Source organism: Lycium ferocissimum, unplaced genomic scaffold (assembly GCF_029784015.1).
Source record: "Lycium ferocissimum isolate CSIRO_LF1 unplaced genomic scaffold, AGI_CSIRO_Lferr_CH_V1 ctg640, whole genome shotgun sequence".
Lineage (NCBI taxonomy): Eukaryota > Viridiplantae > Streptophyta > Magnoliopsida > Solanales > Solanaceae > Lycium > Lycium ferocissimum.
Genome location: NW_026726343.1, coordinates 290,068 through 313,597, shown reverse-complemented (window position 1 = coordinate 313,597; position 23,530 = coordinate 290,068). Strand labels below are relative to the sequence as shown.

General features: G+C 40.0%; 1 protein-coding gene across 3 annotated transcripts; it reads left to right on the top strand.

Moving 5' to 3' along the window:
* The first annotated feature begins 2,950 nt into the window (after nt 1-2,950).
* On the top strand, nt 2,951-23,055 carry LOC132045293 (probable potassium transporter 17). 3 transcript variants are annotated; one of them, XM_059435851.1, is made up of 9 exons: nt 2,951-3,285; nt 16,307-16,405; nt 18,413-18,635; nt 18,998-19,231; nt 19,345-19,395; nt 19,854-20,114; nt 20,916-20,968; nt 21,055-21,424; nt 21,941-23,055. In XM_059435851.1, the coding sequence occupies exons 2-9, from the start codon at nt 16,310-16,312 to the stop codon at nt 22,783-22,785; spliced, it is 2,133 nt and encodes a 710-aa protein (XP_059291834.1). In that variant the 5' UTR covers nt 2,951-3,285; nt 16,307-16,309; the 3' UTR covers nt 22,786-23,055. The 3 variants fall into 3 exon arrangements, with proteins under 3 accessions (XP_059291834.1, XP_059291832.1, XP_059291835.1); XM_059435849.1 differs by having other exon boundaries at nt 2,951-3,297; XM_059435852.1 differs by lacking the exons at nt 2,951-3,285; nt 16,307-16,405 and adding an exon at nt 17,780-17,923.
* The last annotated feature ends 475 nt before the right edge of the window (nt 23,056-23,530 follow it).

Genomic DNA, 23,530 nt, shown 5'->3' with positions numbered 1-23,530 from the left:
CGTCAAACTTGAAATATTTAAATTTTTAATTAATTTTAAATGCATATGTTCCTTAGATTTTAATTCTTTATCGGTACGGTACAACTAGTTATGGATTTATCAGTCACTTCAATTTTTAATTAATGAATTATGAAAATCAATTGAGTTTTTAAAATTAACAAGTATTTTGTTTCATTTATAACATAAAAAGTACAAAAAATAATTTTTTGAGTACTTTTGTTTATAACAGCTAAATGAGATCCAAACATCAAATGCCAGTATACATAAATAACAACACCTCACTATAGCAGCCTTGAAATTTTTAGATAAATGCTGCCATTATAGAGAGGTTTGACTGTAGTTTAACTACATACATATGTTAATACATAGCTAGTGCAGCTAGAAGAAAAAAAAAAAAAAAACAGAGTAGCTAGAGGCATAAACCTTATTAAGGAAAATAGTTCTATTTTATAGCTAATTAAGAAAAGTTGAGATAGTATAATTATGAGAGAGAGTACCGAATATTAACAAGGATTCAAACTGATCCCTTGAATTAGGGAGTCATTAATTACTACACGTGCACAATATTGTGCTGTAATTGTTATTAATTCTGTTATTTTTGAAACATAACAAAAGTAATGTTAATTAGGAAAATAATTATGAATTAGTGAGTTATAACGTAGGAATCTCTTTTTAGAACATATTGCTTCCTTTCGTTTTAAGTTCAAAGTAGATGAGTTTTTTTTTTTTTTTGGATCCTTCATGCATTATATAGCCTCACTGGTGGGGAAAGTATGCCAGTCATCGTGAAAGATCATGTGCTTACATTAAATGCTTTGGCGAATTAAAATATTTACTTGAATTTTTCTTGATCGTGCACTTGATATTTTGTTGTATATGTAACTCTTGTCGCACCATGGGTGGCTTGGATATGATGTATGCTGGGTATTTCAATACTCAGACATTGTTTTCATGATGTCGGATTTAGGCATTGCTCATAAACAAGATGATCCACGTGCGAGCTAGGATCCTGCACCTTCTTTACTTTTGATTACGTGAGCCTGCCTTAAAATCAATGAGTCACATCGTTGGTATTTCATTCCTTTTTTAGTAGGGTTAAGCCCATAACTTTATTGTTGTTCATTCTCTAATATCGTAGAAGTTTCATAGATTAAAGTTGATAGTTTCTTTAGTATGTAGAGTTTCATAGGATGTTTCGTTGTCTAACACAATTTTTTTAATCAATTACCCGAACTAGCTCTGAGTCGTGTTGTATTAGCAAAAAAGGAGCAGAAGGGGACTAGACTACAATACAACACAGCCAAAGGTGATGAAATCACCCCAATGAGACCAAAAGGCTTACAACACTATTTATTATAGTGCCTTCTGTAAATCAACTAAGCACTATTTATTATAGCGCCTTCTGTAAATCAATTAAGTAATCAATTTAGCTAAGAAAAAAGTTGGCTTTGTCATATTTACACCTCAGACTAGATAGTTGCCACTTATCTAACTGAAAAGATGTCACGTCCCAAAATACCCCTTAGACGTGACTGGCACCCAGCATACACCACCAGCCAGGCGAACCAAATTTTCATATCTTAACCATAATTCCACAGCATTTAATAATTTAAATAAGTACCCAAATAGTATGATAATTAATTACGGATAACTAGTGTCTCAGAATATTAATCAGTTACTCTTGCCCAAATCCCACACTAGACCATGGAGCATCTAAGAGAATTACAAAACACTCGGGTTTGAAAACCCCAAAAGAAAAGACATTAATAAATAAATGATAAGGACACTTTTGGCAGCCTCCACGAACAAAGTGGCGGGTTACCTCAACCAATAGACCAACTCTAGCAAACTCGTCAGCTAATAGCTTCGTAGTCACCCATAGTATCTGCATGGGCATGCAGGTAAGGAGTGAGCTATATGTAAATATAACCCAGTAAGATCCTCGACACCCACTTTAAATACCCTTGGAACAAGTGTTAGAAAATACAAATACACAACAAGCACAAATATTATGCACATGAATATATCATTATAAAATATCCAACCAAGGTTCAAACCACTATTTATCAAGTATACTATGTATCTCAACACAATTTACACTAAGGACGTTAGAGAAATTACTCAATACCACGAGTTCACGGCAGCATACACAATGTGCCAAATATGTCAAGAACCATACACAATGCCCCAATAAAAATCAAGAAGCATACACAATGCCCCAATGAAGTCAAGAACCATACACAATGCTCAGGGAAGCATACACAATGGCCCAGTGAAGTCATGGCTCACGGTCGTATCACATCACAAAACAATTTATAATAAGAGTTTAGTGTATTTGAAAATAAAATATGTGCGGCTAGCCTCAAGGACCACCGATTTTGCCAAGCACACGCTCGTCCCAACACATGGACCAGACAGATAAAACATACTTTAAAAACAGGTTTGAAAAGCAAGCACCCAAAGCTTAAAGTCTTACTTACCTCAAATTCACAATTCAAGCGCACTTTCCAATAAATCAAAACTGCATTTTCGAGTCTCTGGATCACCTCAAACTACACAAAAACGGATTTAGAATGGTCAAAATCCTTAGGGTAAACCACTTCTATATTTTTAGAGGTTTAAAAGGTCGAAGTCAAATTTTAAAGGACGAAAACGCCCTCTGGTCAATGGGTTCAAGACCCGACAAGACATATGTTTTCGGGAAGCTTTCGACAAGACGATTCCAATGATATATAGAAGTCTAAAATCTGTCGTTATTTGCCCCTTCAAATCAATAATTTAGGTTGAAGAACCCTAGGGCTAAACTTTCTCAATTCCTCAAAATATCCCCATGTTTTCACCATAAAAATTCACCCATAATTACATAATAAACTTAAATAAAAGAGTAGAGTCATTACCTTGATGAGTTGGGTGGAAAATTTCTATTTTTTGTTTTTGCTTTTCCTCTCTTTTTCTCCCTTTCTTTCCTCTTTTTCTACAACTTTCTTTTCTCTGCTTCTGCGTGCTTCTGATTTCCCACATTCAGACATCGTTAGCTCTATTTCTTTCTTTCTTATTATTTAAATTATCAACTAAGCCTAAAAAAAATATGGGTTATTACAAAAGAGCCTTTTGCTTGTCCAGGCAAATGAAAGAGGGACTAAGTGAGGAGATTTTGAACAGATGTGGAAGCAAATTTTGCTAAGAAATCTACAACTTGGTTCTCTTATCTGAAGCAGTGGTCCCTTGAATTCCAAATCTTTTCTTGATACTTCAGATGGTGTCCAGAACTTGTTTTAGCTTCATGTGAGTGACAAGGTTGTTATCCAACATAGTAGTTATGACCTTAGAATCTAGTTCAAGTCTAAAATTAGTGTATCCATGTTGATAACACTATTTTACCCCAAACTCTGCTGCTAAAGCCTCATCCATAATATTGTTACAACAATTGACAGAAATGGAGAATGCCATAATCAGTTCACCCTGACTAATTTTTACAATTACACTAATGCCTGCCCTGCCACTCTCATGTAAGTAGCTACCATCTGTATTGGTCTTGATGCTTCCAGGTTGAGGAAAGATCTAGGTAACCTGCTTCACCATATGCACTGGCCTAGGTTTTTCTACTGTAAGACAGAAAGTAGGCAAGTGGTTGATATCTTGCAAATTTTGAAAGTATTTGGTCAAACCAACTTTGATATGACCAAAAGCTTGATAGAACATCTTGTTTAAAGGAAGTGTCTTTGGCCACCATGTTTACAGGCACACCACTGCTTCCATAATTCCCAGCAAATGAAGTTAGGGGCGATCTTCAGAAGAATTTTGTGAATAGCATTTTCAGGTTTTCTACTCCACCAGTTGTTGAAGATGTTGACAATAGGCTGATTTACATGTTGCATTCCAAGGGGGTTTCACATAGTACTCCACATGTATCGGCGTGTAGTTTGGGACATTATAGCTTAAACGATCAGTCCGCGGTATATTACTGCATTCTCCAAACCATGTTGCGCTCGGATATCCGTTTTACGCTATTTTTCCATGATTTTGTGTAGTTTTCGGAGATCTAGCAGAACAAGGAGCTGCAAGGAGATTTGACAGCGCTAATTTTGTAAAAAAACACTTGTTACCTCATTCTATTTATTCACCCAAGTTCGTGCACAATTTTCATTCTCCTTTAGTAAAAATCTGATTATTAAAAGGGCTTCCAAGATGGAAATCTCGTGGTAATGCAGTTTTGAATGTCAATTTGAATATTTGAGGTTTAATTTCAGAAAATGAAGTAGACAACATTAGTGAACATTATTATAGATAAAAAGTATCTACGTATTGTTAAAAATTTCAACTTAGCTTGGTGGTCTAACTTGATCCATTTAATACCTTTTTTCGTCAATCACTATGGATAGAACCTCGGTGGAAGCGTTGAGAAGATTTTATGGGACTAGAGTAGAAATAGGCCTAGGGTCTTGGTCGGGCGCTTGGTACACGGCGCATGACACACTGTTAAATCACAAATAAATAAAACTTAAATTCTTACCTTTATTCTAGATCATTCAAACTAAGCCATGACCTCAACATCCGCAGTTTAATAATTCTCTCTAGCCCAACATCGTCTGGTGGTCGAGGTGGTGCTTCTCAGAGGGGCGGCGCTCAGTCAGGCCGCGGTGGTTCTCAAGGTTCTAGAGGTGGATCCCATGCAGCTAGAGGTGGGTCCCAGAGTGCGAGAGAGGGATCTCAGATTGGACGCAGTGGGGTCCATTGTTACTCATTTCCTGTTAAGCCCGAGGCAGAGGCCTCAGATGCTGTGATTTTAGGCACCATTTCTGTTCGTCATAGAGCAGCATCTGTGTTATTTGATCCTGGATCCACTTATTCGTATTTGTCTGCATATCATGCCGTTGATTTTGTTTGCAAAAATGGGGCCATGATTTTTTGTTTGCATGCACTCATCAAGACCTTGGTTAATATGCAATAGTGTTCCATGCGCCTTGTACAATTCACCAAAGGCACCATGCGCCATCCAAGACCCTGGGCATATCTCTATTCTATTCCTGTAATATTTTCTCAACGCTTCCGTCGAAGTTTGAACCATGGTTGTTGGGGCAAAAAGGTAGTTAAATAGAGCAAGCTAGGCCACCAAGCCAGGTTGGCATTTTTAACAATATATAGAGACTTTGTATCTTTAATAATGTTCAGTAATGCCATCTACCTCGTTTTCTTAAATTGAATTTCAAATATTGAAATTGACATTCAAAACTGCATTACCAGGAGATTTGAATCTTGAAATCCCTTTTTTATCAACAGATTTTTACGATAGAAGAATAAAACTGCAAAGTGATGCATAGTGTCGTTTTGTGCAATCCTACAACAAAAACAATTAGTTTGTGAGTTGATATTAAATCTGATAATAATATCATTAAAAAGTAGCATCTTTTTAAAAATCCTCCATGCCAAAAAGAAAATTTTAAAAGGAACTCTATTGTGACAGAGATTGTTAAGAAAATTGTTTTTTGGCCTATGATTTCTAACAATTTTGCCAGGCATTCCATATGGGGTAATTTCTCATAGGGATTCCATATGGGGTAATCCAGCTCACTTTTATCTAACGCAATAAATATACATCATTGCCTAGTACCAAAATCCTCCACCTATTACCAACATATATATTAGGAAAGAGTCATAGCCATGATCTAACTTATAATATATCTAAAGATTATTTTATATAGAGAAACCAACAAATCAAACAATTGGTGTGTACATGATACATCTCTGATCTCTGCACCGAAATAGAAAAATAAAACAAACGCGCAAAAACTAGTGAAAGGCAACATCGCCTGATATCATAATTCTCTAAAAATAAGTAAATTAGGTGGTATGATTAATTTTGAGCCGACAATCAAAGTTTACCCTTTATTTCAAATTAAATAAGAAATTAACCACTTTTAATTCGAACTTTAACAAGTGGAGTTCGAAAAGTTCTTAGAGTTTAGAACTCCAGGAATGATTCATAGAATATTTTCACGGAGTTTAAAATTGGTAGAATAATGAAATCTTAGAATAGGTATCATGAGTAAAATAAATATGAAAATATTATGTCATGATACCTCTCTTGAACTCAAGGACAATATCTTGGAGTTGAAATTCCATGATTGTGTCGTGGAGTTTGAACAAGCCTTGCTATAAACATTGCACCTATGAAATTTTATTTTAAAAATTGGGCCAGAACTCTAGTATAGTATGCTGAAGCTTCATCTTTAAAAGTTTCGAACTTCAACATATATAATGTGGTGGAGTTTCACTTATAAAAGTTTCAAACTCCAACATATCATAGTACTGAAGTCTTTCCGTGTTTTAGGTAAGGACATTTTTGTCTAAATATCTTTGGTGTTTTATTCTCCCCATTCTCCAAATATCACCACTAGATATATAGAAAAGAGTATTAGCCTGTTTGGCGAAGCTTATTTTTTTCCAAAAACACTTATGTTTTTCAATAAGTACTTATTTTAAAAAAGTGAGGTGTTTGACCAAGCTTTTGGGAGAAAATAAGTCTTTTTTAGGAAAATGTAGATCTTAGTTTTTCAAAAATAAAAAAATAGTTTTAAGCTCAAAAGCACTTAAGCACTTTTGAGAAAAATATACTTAGAACTTAGAAGCACTTTTTCAAAGTATGGCCAAACACTAATGTTTCCACTTAATTAGCATATGATGCTTTGAATTTCAACTTTATAATTCAGTCTGGTAATTGAGCCATGTGCCAGTGACTCCTAATATGTACCATGTGTTACTGTTATGGTTTGTTGGGGTTATTTTTGTTAATTTCACTATATGTTTCAATAATTTTTTACAATTCGGTAATTCCAAAAATTATTGTTACTCCCAAGTATTAATAGTACTACCAAAATAATGACCCCATACTTTATATTAGTTTTTAGCAGTCAGTTAACAATCACTTTAAATTATTGTGAGTTTGCTAGTTAAGGAACCAACAGTTCAGATTGAATATTTTGAATGTTAAATATGTCTGGTATAAACTTACTATTTTTTTTATTTCATGTAAACTTCTTCCTTCTTGTAGTAGTAGATTTTTTCCATATATTTGGTGCGTACATAGGATTTTTTGTAAACCGCGCAAACATTTGAAGAAGTGAACAAATAAATAAATCACTATAATAACAAATACGGAAAGGTCTTTGTGCCACATTGATTTTAGCCACAATGGCCCAAATGAGGGTAGTTCAATAAATTCACATGGGTATCTAGGTTAAATTCAATAATTTGTACTTAGTCTATGTCATTTCTTCCCTTTCCTTTCAAAGTTCATTAATTCGAAATTTGCATGGAATCCTCTCTCATCAATTCAATTTTGGGGTTTTTCCCAAAAAGGTTATGGTGGTCTTTTTATAGGTGTGGCCAAATTTTGGTCAAATTAGTATGGTAGTTTAGCAGCTTTCTAACAAATAATGTATTTTTTATATTTATATTCAATAATTTTATTTTGCTTATTAATTAAATATACATATCTAATAAAAGATCACGATGAAGCAGTGTCCCGTGACACCGCTTGCGGCAAGATTATCGTTTATAATTTTTATGCGTTTTTATAATTATTTCAACTTCTCTTTTGATATATACAAAATGAATTTGTCTATTTAATAAACATCGTTGTTCTTCTCAGGAGTATACTCTTTCCACCCAGGGAGGTATCCGCATTTTTCTTCGTTTTAGACTTTTTGTTTCTGAGTAACATTTGAACAGGTTTGCCATAAGTGACAGTGCAGCCCTGCTACAGTGCCAGCGCCAGCGATGCCCCATGACCCTTTGGACGCGCCCCATGGTGCCATGACAAGCCTCTTAGCGCCCAACGCCATAGACGGCCCCGTGGTCTCGGATGCCCCAAGTGACAAGGTTGCTTCTGCCTATGTCACCCCATCAATGTCCCTCGCTCGCGCCCCTGCCGGCCGTGCCCCAACGCGTGCCCGGCGCCCGGTGGCCGGTGCGGCCACGCTACGGTGCCGCGCCCGGCGCCCGGTGCCGCGCCCCGGCGCGCGCCCGTGCCCCGCGCGCCGGCGCCCGCGCCCGTGCTCGCCCCCGTGTGCGCGCGCCCCGTGCCTGCGCGCGCACGGCAATGCCACGACCGAGGGGTGCACGTGGACCTCGCTCTAGTTAGGTCTCTTTTGTTGTAAATATCTCTTTTGTTGTAAATATAGAATAGTTTACTTTATGTATTTTTGGTTGTGATTCTCTAGCAAAGTTATGTCTAGTCCTGTAACTTGGGTTTTTATTTTTAAAGCATTATTAGGGGGGATCAAGCAATCAAAACTTTCAAGCAAGCAATCAATTCTCTGTACTGGTGTCTCTCCCCCTCGACACCGCTTGCTCTCATTGTAATAGCTTTCGTTAATGCAAACAAGCTCTCTTTCTTTCTCATTCTCAATTCACTTTTCTGTTCTCTCAATTGCTTTTGACATCGGTTTTCCCGCACGGCTTCGCCGGTCTCGTCTAGCGTGCGGAGGGACCCGGTTGGCGGACGGTAACCTTGGAATCATCGGTTGCTTAGCCTTACGTCGCCATTCCAAGAAGTCTCGGGAAGGCGCCGCGTAACGCTTGGTATCGAGCTTAGGCTCGACATCGGACGAGGAACACGTTGCTATTGGCATCATTTTCGACCATGGTGAACCATGGAGACCGCCTCTTGATTTTGGAAACTGCGGTGAACGGATTACGGCCCGTGAATGATAGATTGGATGACCCGGACCGCGAGGATGCGCGGGCCGAACAAGACATTGTACATATTGCTTGGTGACACGGATGCGGCCGCCCGGACGGGCGCCACACAACGAGAGGGGGACGGCCTACGGGGGCACGGGCGACGGGGGATGAATGTCGCCGTGCGAAAACCATCGACAACTTGACAAATCAACTCGGCGTTGTCGTGTTGCTCTGCAAGGCCTACTCCGAGGAGGGGGCAATCCTAATGGGGGAGTGGCAAACATTGCCGCGACCCAGAAACTCAAGATTCCTGAACCAAAGCCCTATCAGGGCGCTCGAAATGCCAAAGAGCTTGAAAATTTCATCTTCGACATCGAGCAGTACTTCGACGCTGTGGGAGAATTGGAAGAGTCAAAGAAGGTAGCAAGCTGGCGCCATGTATTTACAAGGCGACGCCAAACTCTGGTGGCGTGTGAAGTATGAAGCCATCAGGGCTGGGGAGGATACTCTTGAAACATGGGAGGAACTAAAAGCAGCCATACGCTTGCAGTTCTTCCCCGAGAACGTCGAGTATAATGCACGGAGGAAGCTTCGGGAACTCAGGCAAACGAAGTCAGTCCGAGAGTATGTGCGAGAGTTCTCTGCGCTCATGCTGAACATAAGGGACATGAGTGACAAAGACAAGTTTTTCACGTTCATGGAGGGCTTGAAGCCCACGCCCGCGTGGAGATACAAAGACGAGAGGTCGATTCCCTACCCAAGCTATCCAGTACTCGCGGAATGCCTTGGTGACTACCAAGTGGAAGCTCGAAGGATAGACCTCACCCACCATCCGTGGGGGATTCAGGGGCCAAGCTCGTGGCGGCCCCCCGACGAGTGGAGGAGATCGTAGTGCAACCAAATCTAAAGTTCCTCCTCGAGGCGACGACAATAGTGCTGCGTCTCATAATAATGATCGGGGCGGAAGCCCCCGCGGGGTGTCGTCGTTGCGGCGGACCACATTGGAACAACGAATGCCCACGGGGCACGGATGAACGCCCGTCAAATTACCGGATGATGGGACGGACGATGATGAGGATGATGCGGATCAGACAGAACCAGTAGGTGCCTTCAATGCACTTGTTTGTTCCATTTCCAAGGCTGTAGAGGGCACCAGTGCCGGCATATGCAAAAAGAAAGACCCAAGCTCAACTGCCAAGAAGGGAAAGACATAGGCAGGCAATGGGCCTCCTCCCAGAAAGGAGAAGACCCTGATGTTTGTTGATTTGAGAGTAAATGGCAAACCTATTAAGGCCATGATAGACACAGGTGCTACGCGCGACTATCGGCCACCACGGAAAGTAGAACGCCTTGGCCTAGTTGTGGGCAAGGGCAAGGGTCGTGTCAAAGCTATCAACTCACCGCCCCAATTGGTGGGTGGGATAGCCAAAGGAGTGCTTAGGTGAAGATGGGTCCATATGAAGGCAAGTTCGACTTGCGGGTAGTGATCATTGACGACTTCGACTTGATAGTGGGGTTGGAATTCATGAGACAAACTAACATCATTCCCATACCACATGCGGATGTGCTTTGCGATGATGGGAGCAAACGGGGCCAAACCTGCATTGTCCCATGCACAACCATAAAGATGGCCTCGGGAAATATCTGCGCATTGCAGCTGAAGAAGGGGGTCCATCGACGAGAACCCACGTTCCTAGCTACCCTGCGTTGAAGAGATTGAGCGTTCCTCGGGCCCATTCCAACGCTTTTGTGAAGGAGCTTATGAAGGAGTTTGAGGATGTCATGCCGCAAGACATGCCAAAGCGACTCCCGCCTAGGCGGACAGTCGATCATGAAATTGAACTGGTGCCGGGTGCGAAGCCACCTGCCCGTGCACCCTACAGAATGTCACAGCCCGAACTCACCGAGCTTCGGAGACAGTTGACGGAGATGCTAGACACGGGGATCATTGTGCCCTCCAAATCGCCTTATGGGTCACCTGTGCTATTCCAAAAGAAGCATGATGGTACCCTAAGGCTCTGTGTTGACTATCGGGCTCTCAACAAGATCACCGTGAAGAACAAATACCCCATACCATTGATGGCGGACTTGTTTGACAGATTGGGCGGTGCCACAGTGTTCACCAAAATAGATCTGAAGACAGGTTATTGGCAAGTCCGCATTCTTTGAAGGAGACGAGTCCAAGACGACATGTGTGACAAGATATGGCTCGTTCGACTTCCTAGTCATGCCGTTCGGCTTGACCAATGCTCCGACCACGTTTTGCACCCTAATGAACCAGGTCTTTCGAGAATACATTGACGAATTTGTGGTGGTATACCTAGATGACATTGTGGTGTACAGCAAAATGTTGGGCGAACACCTGGAGCACCTGAGGAAAGTCCTAACTCAGTTTCGAGAGCATGAGTTATACGTGAAATTATCCAAATGCTCCTTTGCCCAAAAACGCAGATTGACTTCCTTGGGCATGTTGTTGAAGAGGGTCGCATCAAGATGGACCAACAAAAGATCAAAGGCATCCGGATTGGCCGCCACCCAAGGACATCCATGCCTTGAGGGCGTTCCTTGGCCTATGCAACTTTTATCGACGGTTCGTCAAGAACTACTCCCTCGTTGCATTACCGCCGACGAGCTCCTCAAGAAGATCACACCTTGGGACCCGGTCGCCAAAGAGCGAACGCCTTCAACTCACTAAAAGTGGCTATGTCTAGTAGCCACGTTTTGGCCTTGCCCGACTTGGCCAAACCATTCGAAGTGCAAGACGGACGCCTCGACTACGCCTTGGGCGAGTCTTGCTACAGAGGGCACCGGTGGCATACGAGAGTCGAAAGGCGAAGGATGCGGAACGGCGCTATGCGCCCACGAGAAAGAATTATTGGTTTGTCGTCCATTGCTTGCGCATTTGGAGGCACTATCTTACGGGGTCCCCGTTCGTGGTGAAGACGGACAACACGGTGTCGGTCACTTCATGACCCGACCAAAACTAAATGGCCGCCGGAGCCGGATGGCAGGAACTCTAGCGGAATTTCACTTCAATCTAGAATACCGAAGTGGGAAGACCAACCATGTTGCGGATGCACTAAGTCGAAGGGCTGATCTAGCATCGGTATGCCTGCTTGCCACCTTTAGGGGGAGTGAGGTGGCTACCACCGCTAAAAGATCAAATCCGGGACCTACTCACCAAGGACCGCACGCTCGGTACTTGGTCGACTTAGCGAGTCAGGAAAAACCCGCCGATTCTACATGGAGGATGGGTTCACGAAGGCAAAGGAAACCGCCTTTATGTTCCTAAGGGAGGAGATGCGGAGGACTCTCTGATGGAATGTCACGACACTGTGGGCGAGGCCACCCGGAGAAGAACGTACCATGGCACTGCTACGCCGTGCGTATTATTGGCCCCGGATGGCAGATGATGTTGCTCAGTATGTGAAGACTTGCCTAGTATGCCAGAAAGACAAGTCTGACCGCTTAACACAAGCGGGCTGCTTTGGAGCCATTACCTGTCCCAAAGAGGCCTTGGGAAAGCGTTTCATTGGATTTCATCACCGGCTTGCCCAAGGTTGGAGATCTCACGACTATCTTGGTCGTGGTTGATCGGTTCTCTAAGTATGCCACTTTCATTGCAGCACCCAAGTATATATCGGCAGAGGAGACAGCTCGACTCTTCTTCGCCCATGTTGTCAAATATTGGGGTCTGCCCAAGGACATTGTTAGTGATCGCGACTCTCGCTTCACCAGCAACTTTTGGACCCAGCTCTTTAAGTGCTTGGGGTCTAAACTGAGTCACAGCTCGAGTTTTCACCCGCAATCCGATGGTCAGACGGAGCGGTTCAATGGCATGTTGGAGGAATATCTGCGGCACTTTGTTACTGGCTCGCAGAAGAATTGGGTGAAGCTATTGGATGCGGCCCAACTGTGTTTCAACTCACAAAAGAGCTCTAGCACAAACAAGAGCGCTTTTGAAATTGTTACCGGACAGCAACCGCTACTCCCACACACGGTGAATGCCCCAAATATGTCAAAATCTCCACGAGCAGCTAGCTTCTCGAAAGAATGGAAGCCAAATTTGGAGATAGTGCGGAGCTATCTGGTGAAGGCACAAAAGCGGATGAAGAGACATGCCGATCAGAATCGTCGCTTTGTGGAATATCAGGTTGGGGACAAGGTGATGGTGAAGATCCCAAAGAGATATCTATTTGCAGGGGTCCATGACCCCCGCCTGTTACAGAAATATATTGGACCTCTGTCCATTGAGAGGCGCATTGGAAAGGTAGCATACCGGGTGGATACCCCAGCTTGGTGGAAGATTCATCCTGTGTTCCATGTCAGTCTTTTAAAGCCTTTTCGAGAAGACACAGAAGACCCTTCACGAAGCCAGCTCACAATACCCAGTATTCGAGGCTCACGGCAAGCGGGAAAAGGGTAGTATAAGCCATCATCAATGATCGAGTCATACATGCGTCAAGGAAAGATCACTAAGAGTTCCTAGTGAAATGGCAGGGATGTGACACAGAAGAGAATACGTGGGAGAGGGCACCGGCCTCGAAGCCTACAAGCACACGATCGATGACTATCTTGCAAGTAAGGCGCGGGACGTCGCCAACTCGGTGGGGGGAGAATGTCATGGGCGGCTTTCCGGCCATGCCCCATGACCACCTTGGACGCGCCCCATGGTGCCGTGACAAGCCTGCGCGCCCCTAGCGCCATGGACGGCCCCGTGGTCTCGGATGCCCCCAGTGACAAGGTTGCTTGCCTGTGTCACCCCGTCGATGTCCCTCGCTCGCGCCCGCACACACCCGGCGCCCGGTGGCCGACGGCCACCGCTCGCCGGCGCCCGGCGCCCGGTGCCCGCGCCCGCGCGCGTGCGCGCGCCACGCCTGCGCGCCGGCGCCCGGCGCCCGGTGCTGCGCCCCGGTGTGCGCGCGCCGCGTGCCTGCGCGCGCGACAATGCCACGGCCGGGGTGCACATGGACCTGCTCTAGTTAGGTCTCTTTTGTTGTAAATATCTCTTTTGTTGTAAATATAGAATAGTTTACTTTATGTATTTTTGGTTGTGATTCTCTAGCAAAGTTATGTCTAGTCCTGTAACTTGGGTTTTTATTTTTAAAGCATTATTAGGGGGGATCAAGCAATCAAAACTTTCAAGCAAGCAATCAATTCTCTGTACTGGTGTCTCTCCCCCTCGACACCGCTTGCTCTCATTGTAATAGCTTTCATTAATGCAAACAAGCTCTCTTTCTTTCTCATTCTCAATTCACTTTTCTGTTCTCTCAATTGCTTTTGACATCGGTTTTCCCGCACGGCACTGCGGTCTCGTCTAGCGTGCGGAGGGGACCCCGGTTGGCGGACAGTAACCTTGGAATCATCGGTTGCTTAGCCTTACGTCGCCCTTCCAAGAAGTCTCAGGAAGGCGCCGCGTAACAGTAAGTATTGTGATGAAGCGGTTGTTGCTCACCCGATACTATCATACGCCGTCACAATTCAGCCAACACGATTATCCGGAATGAACAAGAATTGGGGATCGGATGCGGGTTGAAATTCCCGCCACTAGCTTGAGATTAGAGCCGTCAATATGGGCTTGGCCCGCGAGGCCGGCCCAACCGAACCCTTTATTTAAGTAGGGTTGAGCTAAGATTTCTTTGGCCCATATAGAAGTGAGGCTCGAAAAGCCGGCTCTCTTAGCCGCCCGCCTCGAGGGTTGGGCGGGGCCGGCCGCGAGACCGAAAAGAATAATAAATTAATTAATTTTAAAAAAAATACAAGTAAACTAAACAAAAAGATAAAAAGTAATGAGAAAAAAGAATGTACTTACTACTAAGTAGTAATTAGAAACTGGAGTAATACTTTTTTGTCTTAGAATTTATATTATGCTTAATTTCTTTTGTATGTAATCTGAATTAGTGATTAAAAATAATAATTTATACTTTATTTGTTCTCTTGAATTTTTTCCTTCTCTGATATGGATTTGCCCAAGAATGAGTGGTAGAAGATTCTATTTCATATTGCAGAAGTTTCATGTTCAAATTGTACCAAAAATCACTTAGAAAATCTTATTTCGGAAGACGAAAAAACTAAAAAGGTGTCGTCCCAACCTCGCGCCCGCTTGGGGCTGGGTTGAGCTGGCCATTTTGCGGGGCACCTTAAAAGAAATAAAACCCCGTCTGTAAAGTTAATTCTTTAGTTTTTAGAAATTTGAATTAGGTTAAGTACAAAGTGCCAACCCATTTTGACACCTCTACTTGAGATGTTTAGTCGACTCCCTCCCCTTTATGTGGGGACTCTTGACCCATTATTCAATCACGTGAAACCTTAGCAACTTAGCCATAAATGTTTATCTTTCCCCCTTCCACTTCTATGTTTTTTTTTCCTTTTCAGAAAAGATCCTAATCCTAACATACGTAAGAACTAAGAAGTTAACCTATGTAACAAAAGAAAAATGTTAAAAGAGTAAGTTTTTTGTTTTTTTTCGCAGAAAGGAGTCATGTGTTGAACTTTCATGTGTTGAACTTATGTAAAAAGGTTACCTATTTTCCCCGAAAGGAGTCATATGATATACTAACATGTGTAAAAAGGTTGCTATATACCAAAAGGAAAAAGTTTTTTCAGAAATATGTATACTGGGGGGCATGTAAAAAGTTACCTAACCTTGCCATACGGATCAATAAAATCAGTGTCATCTATTTAATTAAAGTTACATGTGCTATCTCATTTTTGTTAAAAGAATGATATTTTTAACCCGAAAATTAATGTGAAACATAACTAAGGTCAATAGGTAGAAGGAGAAAAAATTTAAATCATTTTCAATATGTTCAGGACTTAGACCTTCTCTGGAAAAATTAAAAAAGAGGCTCATCTGATCTGCGTATGTCTTTTTGTTCTTTTTCCAAAAAGAGTCATATTTTATAGTTCTCAACTAGGTGGGCGTTTGGCCATAGAGATCAAATATTTTTCACTTTATTTGGAATTTTTAAAGTTAGAACTGAAGATGGATTTGTGGTTGGTTGTAATTTTTGCAAAAAGTATTTGATTGTTTGAATGTATTGAAAGTGAAAAAGTGAAAAAAAGGTTTCAGGTGTTTTTCAAATTTCAAATACAACTTCAAGCAGTATTTGAAATTTTCATAGCCAAAAGCTGATTTTCAAATAAAGTGAAAAACAATTCGAAAAAAAAAAAGGTGAATAATTCTCTTGGACAAACGGGTCTGTAGCGTATCTAGGATTATAAGTGGGGGTTCAATCGAACCCTTAAATTTCGACGCGGATCATAAATTTATATGTAAAAAATTATTAAATTGTAATAGAGTATATAGTAATATAAATCCATAACTTTAAAAATAAAATGGGTTCAATACTAAAAATCTTAAAATTAAACCCATAAAATTTGAATCACGTATCGTCATAAATATATACAGAAAGGTAACCTTTATACCTATATCAATTGTCTCATTAAAGGCAAACCCCCTAGCTCACTCTCTTTCCAAATCATCGTTTATAAATAGGCCAACTCTTATTTGCCAAAAAAAAAAAAAAAAAAATGCCAACTCTTCAGTCTGCAAACAAACTCTAGCTACGTGCCATACCCAGCTTTCTTTTTTCATCTCAAAATTTTGTTGAATTTCAAGGCGATGGATCGAGAACCAGAAAAGCATGACTCTAAGTCGGATGCAACGGTTGTAATGGCCATGCATGAGGATGATACCATTATTAACAATCACCAAAAGGTTTTCCACATTAATTCCAACGCTCTCTGTTTATTTATCTCTTCTTTTTTAATATTGTTGGACAATGTGTTCTATTTTGTTGCATGTCCTTTTTTTTGGTTTGTCTATCATGCAAGTCTCGTGTCTTTGTTTATTTGATTTCATGTGATCTTTTGTTTTTTTGGTGTGTATGTACTCGATGTCTAACTTCCATTGTATGTTTACATTTCTAATCTACGTGTGACACTTCTTCAGTGTTTGCCATGATCACGAGGTGGATAGTGTTACCTGGTTCCTGGAGTATTAGTGGGAGGGTGCAAGTACTCTTGATCAATGGAACTAGAATCTGGTGCAGCTTTTCGAAGTGTAATTTCTGCTATGTTTTAATATCTTTTTTTTTTTGTCTAGTGGACTCCTCTGTCCCAATTTATGTGGCATAGTTTTCTTTTTAGTCTCTCCCAGAAAGACTGTCACCTTTTTATATTTAGAAATAATTTAACTTTATGAAAGTATAATTATTATCCCCCGAACGATACCGGTTGTTCCTTTCCTGATAAAAAATGAAATGATTTACAGCCAGCCACACCAAATATCTGAGGCCTGTTTTGGAGCACACATTTCAAAAGTCTTCCTTTTTTAAAACTTTGTGCCTAGTCAAATGGTACCACATAAATTGGGACGGAGGGGGTAGTTTTTCGCATTGCATATTTAGGATTTGATGGGATGTTCTTGGTGGGTAGTTAGTATTAACATTATTCTCGTAGTTTCTTGTCGTTTGGTTTTTGTTACTACCTATTGTTTCTTGTGCTTCGGTTATTGCATTACTTTGCTCTGAATGCTATGTTACGGTCTCCCTATTATTTGCAATGTCTTGTTTGCTATGCCTTATTTACTTTCGTATTTTCTTTTTCAAACTGATTTGTTATGCATTAATTACTTGAGTCAAGGGGCTTCAAGAATCAGCCTCTCTATCTCCACGAGGTAGGGGTAAGGTCTACACTCTCTCTCCTCCATGCACCCCACTTGTGTGAATACATTGGGTATATTGTTGTTGTTTACTCCGATTATATATATATATATATATATATATATATATATATATATATATATATATATATATATATATATATATATATATATATATATATATATATATATATATATATATATATATATATATATATATATATATATAAAGTTTATGAATAAGATTCATATAACCAAGCACAATTAAATTTGAATTTGAGGTGAAGTTGTTGTTGATGGTATTTCCTTAATGCAATTCCTTCATTATCTTAAAATAGTTATGCAAGAGAGAGGTATAGTATTTTTTCATGTGTTTTGATTACCTCTCTCAGCATTTTGGCTGAGGTCAAGTGTAAAGCTGCTTTATTAGTGACAAAATATAGCTAGAAACTCCATATTTCAGTTCACTTCCAAACATTCAAAGCAAGCATTTGACACCTTAGTCAATCGAGAAATGACTAATATGTTGTATATCTCTGATGACGGAGCTAATCTACCGATCCTCACCCTATGGTAATATGATGTTAGAGAGTGGAGACGAATTATTTTGTATTGGTAAGAGTTGCTGAGAGTTAACTCCTTAACTAATGCCTATTGCTTATCTCTCGCAAATTGGACTCCAGTTACTTTTGGATGCATTGATTTCAAATCCGTGCATACGTATACACTAACGGTGTTTTGCATCAATCTTAATGTCCAAGGAAGACTTTCCAATTTGTCTCAAGTTCTCTCCACCTGGATATTATTCATAACATTTGCTACCTTTTTACATGAACCAGAAAATGTGGCTTTTCAAATATTTCTGTGACGAAGTCTTTTTCATATTTGAAATCAAATAATCTATCAATTCAAACAATAGTCTTGAAAAATCCAATTACCTTGAACTCTTTTTGATTTCTATTGTTTACTAGTTTAGGGAACTTGTCATTTCTCTATCAACAATCATCTCTACTTTATATTTGATTTCACTCTTTTTCTTTCTCGGAAACTATATTGGTTTAGGACACTGGACGATGGGGTACCTTGGTCCTTGCATACAAGACCTTAGGAGTTGTTTTTGGGGGTCTCGTCACATCTCCACTTTATGTATATCCATCAATGCCGTTCAAGTCTCCAACTAAGGATGACTATTTGGGGATCTACAGCATAATGTTTTGGACGCTCACTCTAATTGGTGGTGTCAAATATGCTAGTATAGCTCTCAAAGCTGATGATCAGGGCGAAGGTATTACTGATCTCTATCTTTCTTTGTACTTCTGCTGCTTAAATCTCGGGTAACTCGAGGATTAAGAAACTGTTCCTATGTATTTCTCATACAAAAAGTTAATCTTTTCGAGAATGTCAAGATAAATGAGATCCTCCCTATGTTTTTCCTTTTCGTTTTGCTTTTTGGTTCTCTTTTTCAGAATGTTTTTGAACTTGGACTCCATGATTTAAAGATCGGACGGCTTATAATGTTGAGTCACTTTCTAATTTTCTTTACTTCATTGGTTGAAACTCTTTTTGAAAGACACTACAGTGTTTCTTCATTTCGCTTTTGACGTGATCATTCTAGAAAGTTTTGTTCTGAAACATAGGCCTTTGCAGGTGGAACATTTGCTCTTTATTCATTACTCTGCAGGAATATAAATATCGGGATTCTTTCTTCCAAGAATGCCAATTTAAATTCAAGCAATTCTTATGTTAACCAATCAAGAAAGCCAAGTAGGCTGGGCAAATTTTTTGAGAGGAGTCTGATTTCCAGAAGGGTACTGCTTTTCATTGCAATGTTGGGTATGTGCATGCTAATTGGTGATGGCATACTTACACCTGCCATCTCAGGTATGTTAGCCTCTGTTGGGCTTTCTTGTGTGCTTTCAGCGCCCTTTTGATTGCTAACCACTTAGTTTTCCTTTGCCAGTTCAGTTTCATTAATTGCCCCTTTTTTCTGTTAGTGTTGTCTGCAATGGATGGCATAAGAGCACGTTTTCCCTCGGTCAGTAAATGTAAGTATGACAGAATGTACAGTATGATACAAATTAATCATTGTACGTGGAGGGCTTCAAAGATTTTGAGGGTAATTGAGAAGTGGTAGAGGAACAATTTTGATTATTATACTTGCCTTGTGTTTTAAGTTATCATGCTTCTTGTTAAACGACGACCTTTCACAGATTTACATATGTTACTTGAATACTGATTCTGGAAACTCTTTGCAATAACTTGAATCCTCATTTGGAAATTAGTTGATCAAGTGATTATAGAACACTTTAACTTCAATAAATATGACAACAATAAGGAGTGTCAGAGGAATTGCTTAAAGTTGGGAGTTTTTTTTTTTGTAAAGACTGATCTTTCACTAAACATGTCTATTGGCCTCCTTTTATCTAAACAGCTCTCTCTCTCTCTCTCTCTCTCTCTCTCTCTCTCTATCGACATTCATAGTTTCTTTCTTTGCTACTTGCAGCATTGGTAGAAGCTTTCTCAGCAATCATTATCATTATTATATTCCTCCTGCAGAAATTTGGTACTTCACGAGTGAGTTTCGTGTTCTCTCCTATCATGGGTGCATGGACTCTTACAACTCCTCTCGTTGGGATATACAGTATCATAAAGTATTATCCTAGCATATTCAAGGCAATATCACCTCATTACATAGTCCACTTCTTCTTAAGAAATGGAAAACAAGGATGGATATGTCTTGGTGGTACCATCATGTGCATTACAGGTAAGCCTCGTCATTGGTGTGGTCTGCTACAGTTCTTCATTTAGATTTTACATTAATACATAAATCCGTTTCCTCGTGTCTGTTCTGCTTGTTTGGAATTTCACATGCTTCATCTAGTATGGACCTTGAAATACTAGCTTCTTATGATAAGTGGTAAAGTGAAATTGGGGAAACTTGTTTGCTTTATTGATAACTGGGATATGTGCTAATTGTGACGTATGACATTAGCAGAGATGAGCTTGATTCTATCATGCGGTAACTCCATTTTGACCCAGAGGTCATTTTTGGGTCTTCAAGTATCTGCATTTCTTAAACTACATGTCTTGCTTTATTAAATTTCGTTAGGTTTATATCTGGAATAATCATAAATTTTCCCTGAACTAGTTCTGAAATGTCAGTTACTCACTCAAACTTTGCAAGCGACATAACACTCCCCTTTACTTGTCCAAAGTGTATCTAATGCCTACTTGAGTGGTGACGACATGATAGACAGAAGCAGATGAGGAAAAGGGAGTTTATGCATGCGCTTTCATGTGTTATTTACCTCTAATTTTATTTTTAGCTTTCAAGAACCTCAAGAAAGTGAGAACACTTTCTATGCCCCGTGTCCTCTTAGGGTGGTATTGGATACACTTATGACAAGTACAGGGCACTAGGTTGCCCAAAAACGTGTGTAACTGACTTCTTGGAACAAGTTCGGGGGGGGGGGGGGGGGGTTGGTATTGACTCGCATCTTGGGAAGACAAGTAGATTAGTAGAATATGTTCCTCTTTTAGAATACATTCGTACCATATTTTTCAGGTTCTGAAGCTATGTTTGCTGATCTTGGTCATTTCAACAGGAGTTCAATACGGGTAAAATACTTACTACATCTCCGAATTTCTCATAGTCTCTTCTTCTTCTTCTTCTATATGATTTACAAACTCTCGTTTTCTGTCAGATAGCATTTTTTGGTACTATATATCCATCATTAGTGCTGACATATGCGGGGCAGACTGCATATCTGATCAGAAATCCCAGTGACCAAGCTGATGGATTTTACAAGTTTATACCATCTGCTGTGTACTGGCCAATGTTTGTGATAGCCACATTAGCTGCAATAGTTGCAAGTCAGTCACTGATTTCAGCCACCTTTTCTGTTATTAAGCAATCAGTCGTTTTGGATTATTTTCCTCGGGTGAAGGTAGTTCACACATCCTCCAGCAATGAAGGTGAGGTTTACTCACCAGAAGTTAACTACATCCTTATGATTCTCTGCGTTGCTGTAATACTCATCTTTGGAGATGGACAAGACATCGGAAACGCCTTCGGTAAGAGTCTCTAAAGCTAACGAAATTACAAATTGCGAACTTGAAATTTTTTCGTACTATTTGGTTCAGTATTTCAGAAATTGTCTCGTCTTTTTTAGCATTGTCCAAATACAAATGACATGAATGAATATAACTGATAAAGCACATATATGTGGTGCAAGTCAAGTTCAACAAAATTTCCTGTCGTGTTTAGCATTGCCCAAATAGAAATCACATATATGTATGATTTTTATGTTTACACAAAGGAATAAATGCATGTTTCTCTAGTTTGAGGTGATATTATCTACATGTCATATGCTTACCTTTGATATGCGTCTACGTTGGCCAATGTTGTGCATGTAACAACAGTTATTAGTAGAATGAGCATTCTTCTGAATATCTCGACTACAAAATGGAATCATTGTGCCAAAAGGAGATCGGATGATTTATTATTCGTGCAACTGTTCATTTTTTTTTTTTGGAAATAGAACTGTTCATCTCTTTTCTATTAACTACTTAAAATGGACTCACTAACAGGTGTTGTTGTTAGCATGGTTATGCTTATAACCACTATATTGCTAACATTGGTTATGATCATTATTTGGAGAACTCCACTAGCTCTTGTCGCACTCTACTTCATTGTGTTTTTCGTGATGGAAAGTGTCTACGTGAGTGCAATCTGCACAAAAATTCCAGAAGGTGGTTGGATTCCTTTTGCCATCTCTCTCATTCTTGCTTTCATTATGTTTGGCTGGTTCTATGGTAGACAGAGAAAGCTCGAATATGAGTTGACACACAAGATAGACTTAGAGAGATTTAGGACACTGCTAACGGATCCAGGTGTTCAGAGAGTTCCTGGAATCTGCTTCTTCTATACGAATATCCAAGACGGTTTAACCCCAATTTTAGGTCATTACATAAAGAACATGAGATCTCTGCACAAAGTTACTGTATTTACAACTCTTCGATATTTGCTGGTTCCTAAAGTAGCACCGGATGAAAGGATTGTCGTTAGTAAACTAGGTCTCAAAGGAGTTTATAGATGTGTGATTCAGTATGGTTATTCAGATAAACTTAGTCTTGAAGGGGATGATTTGGTTAATCAAGTTATCGAGAGTTTACGGTCTCATGTGCTTCACTGCTCCAACCATAATTCAGTGGAAGTAGACGATGAAACTTCCAAGTTGGAAGAGGCCAAGCTTGCTGGAGTGGTCCATATTCGTGGAAAGACGAGGTTTCATATCGGTAAGCATTCTGGCTGGTTTGATAGAACTATGCTCGCTTTCTATGAAGTTTTGCACAGCAATTGCAGATCTGCACTGCCTGCTTTGGGTGTACCATTACCTCAACGTATCGAGGTTGGAATGCTCTATGAGGCTTAAGAATCTGAATTGTTCTTACTGGTTTAACTACACGGCACTGAAAAAGTTCCAAGATTGATCACAACAATAACAGGTAAGATCAATATTGATCTAACCAAGTTTTAATACATATAACTTATTCATTTTTAAAAAGTTAAGAAGATGTAGATTTTAGTGGGATTAGGAAATCTCATGTGTGAATGAGGCATGTTGTAGTTGATATACTGATTTACGAGCTTAGAAAGCAATTGAAAAAATCTATGTAGGGGTAAGGTCTAAGGTCTGCGTACACACTACCTTTCCCAGACCTCACATGTGGGATTACATTGGGTATGTTGTTGGTTGTTGTTGTTGGGAAACTCGATGGACGTTTGTCTAATACTCTATAGAAACAGGAAACAAATATTATACTTTGCTAAAATGAAAAAGAAATGCAATCCAAGCCGTTGAAAATGTATGGGTGGACTCCAAGATAAAGATAAATTTCTTATACTTACTTAATAAGTATCTTGGTTATTTCTCAGAGAACTTATGGACTTATCTCTTTTCACCTGAGATGTATATGCTCTATGCTATTCACTCTGTAAATATATGTAGTAGAAGAGCACATATTGTTTCACTAATTTGTTTTGATCGTTAAATTCTAGCGCATCAATGTTCATTTGAAGTTACAATTTAGTTTTGTTACACTAATTACAAAAAAGGGGAGGTCTGCGTAATACTCCCTCGTCCATTTTTACTTGTTCTTTATACTAAAAATAGATGT

What these genes read in the sequence shown, in the direction of transcription:
- LOC132045293 (XM_059435851.1), top strand. Translation starts at nt 16,310, where the DNA reads ATGGATCGAGAACCAGAAAAGCATGACTCTAAGTCGGATGCAACGGTT. An exon ending in ACTTACACCTGCCATCTCAG is followed by an intron (nt 19,232 to 19,344) that starts GTATGTTAGCCT and finishes TTTTTCTGTTAG; the next exon opens with TGTTGTCTGCAATGGATGGC. An exon ending in TCAACAGGAGTTCAATACGG is followed by an intron (nt 20,969 to 21,054) that starts GTAAAATACTTA and finishes GTTTTCTGTCAG; the next exon opens with ATAGCATTTTTTGGTACTAT.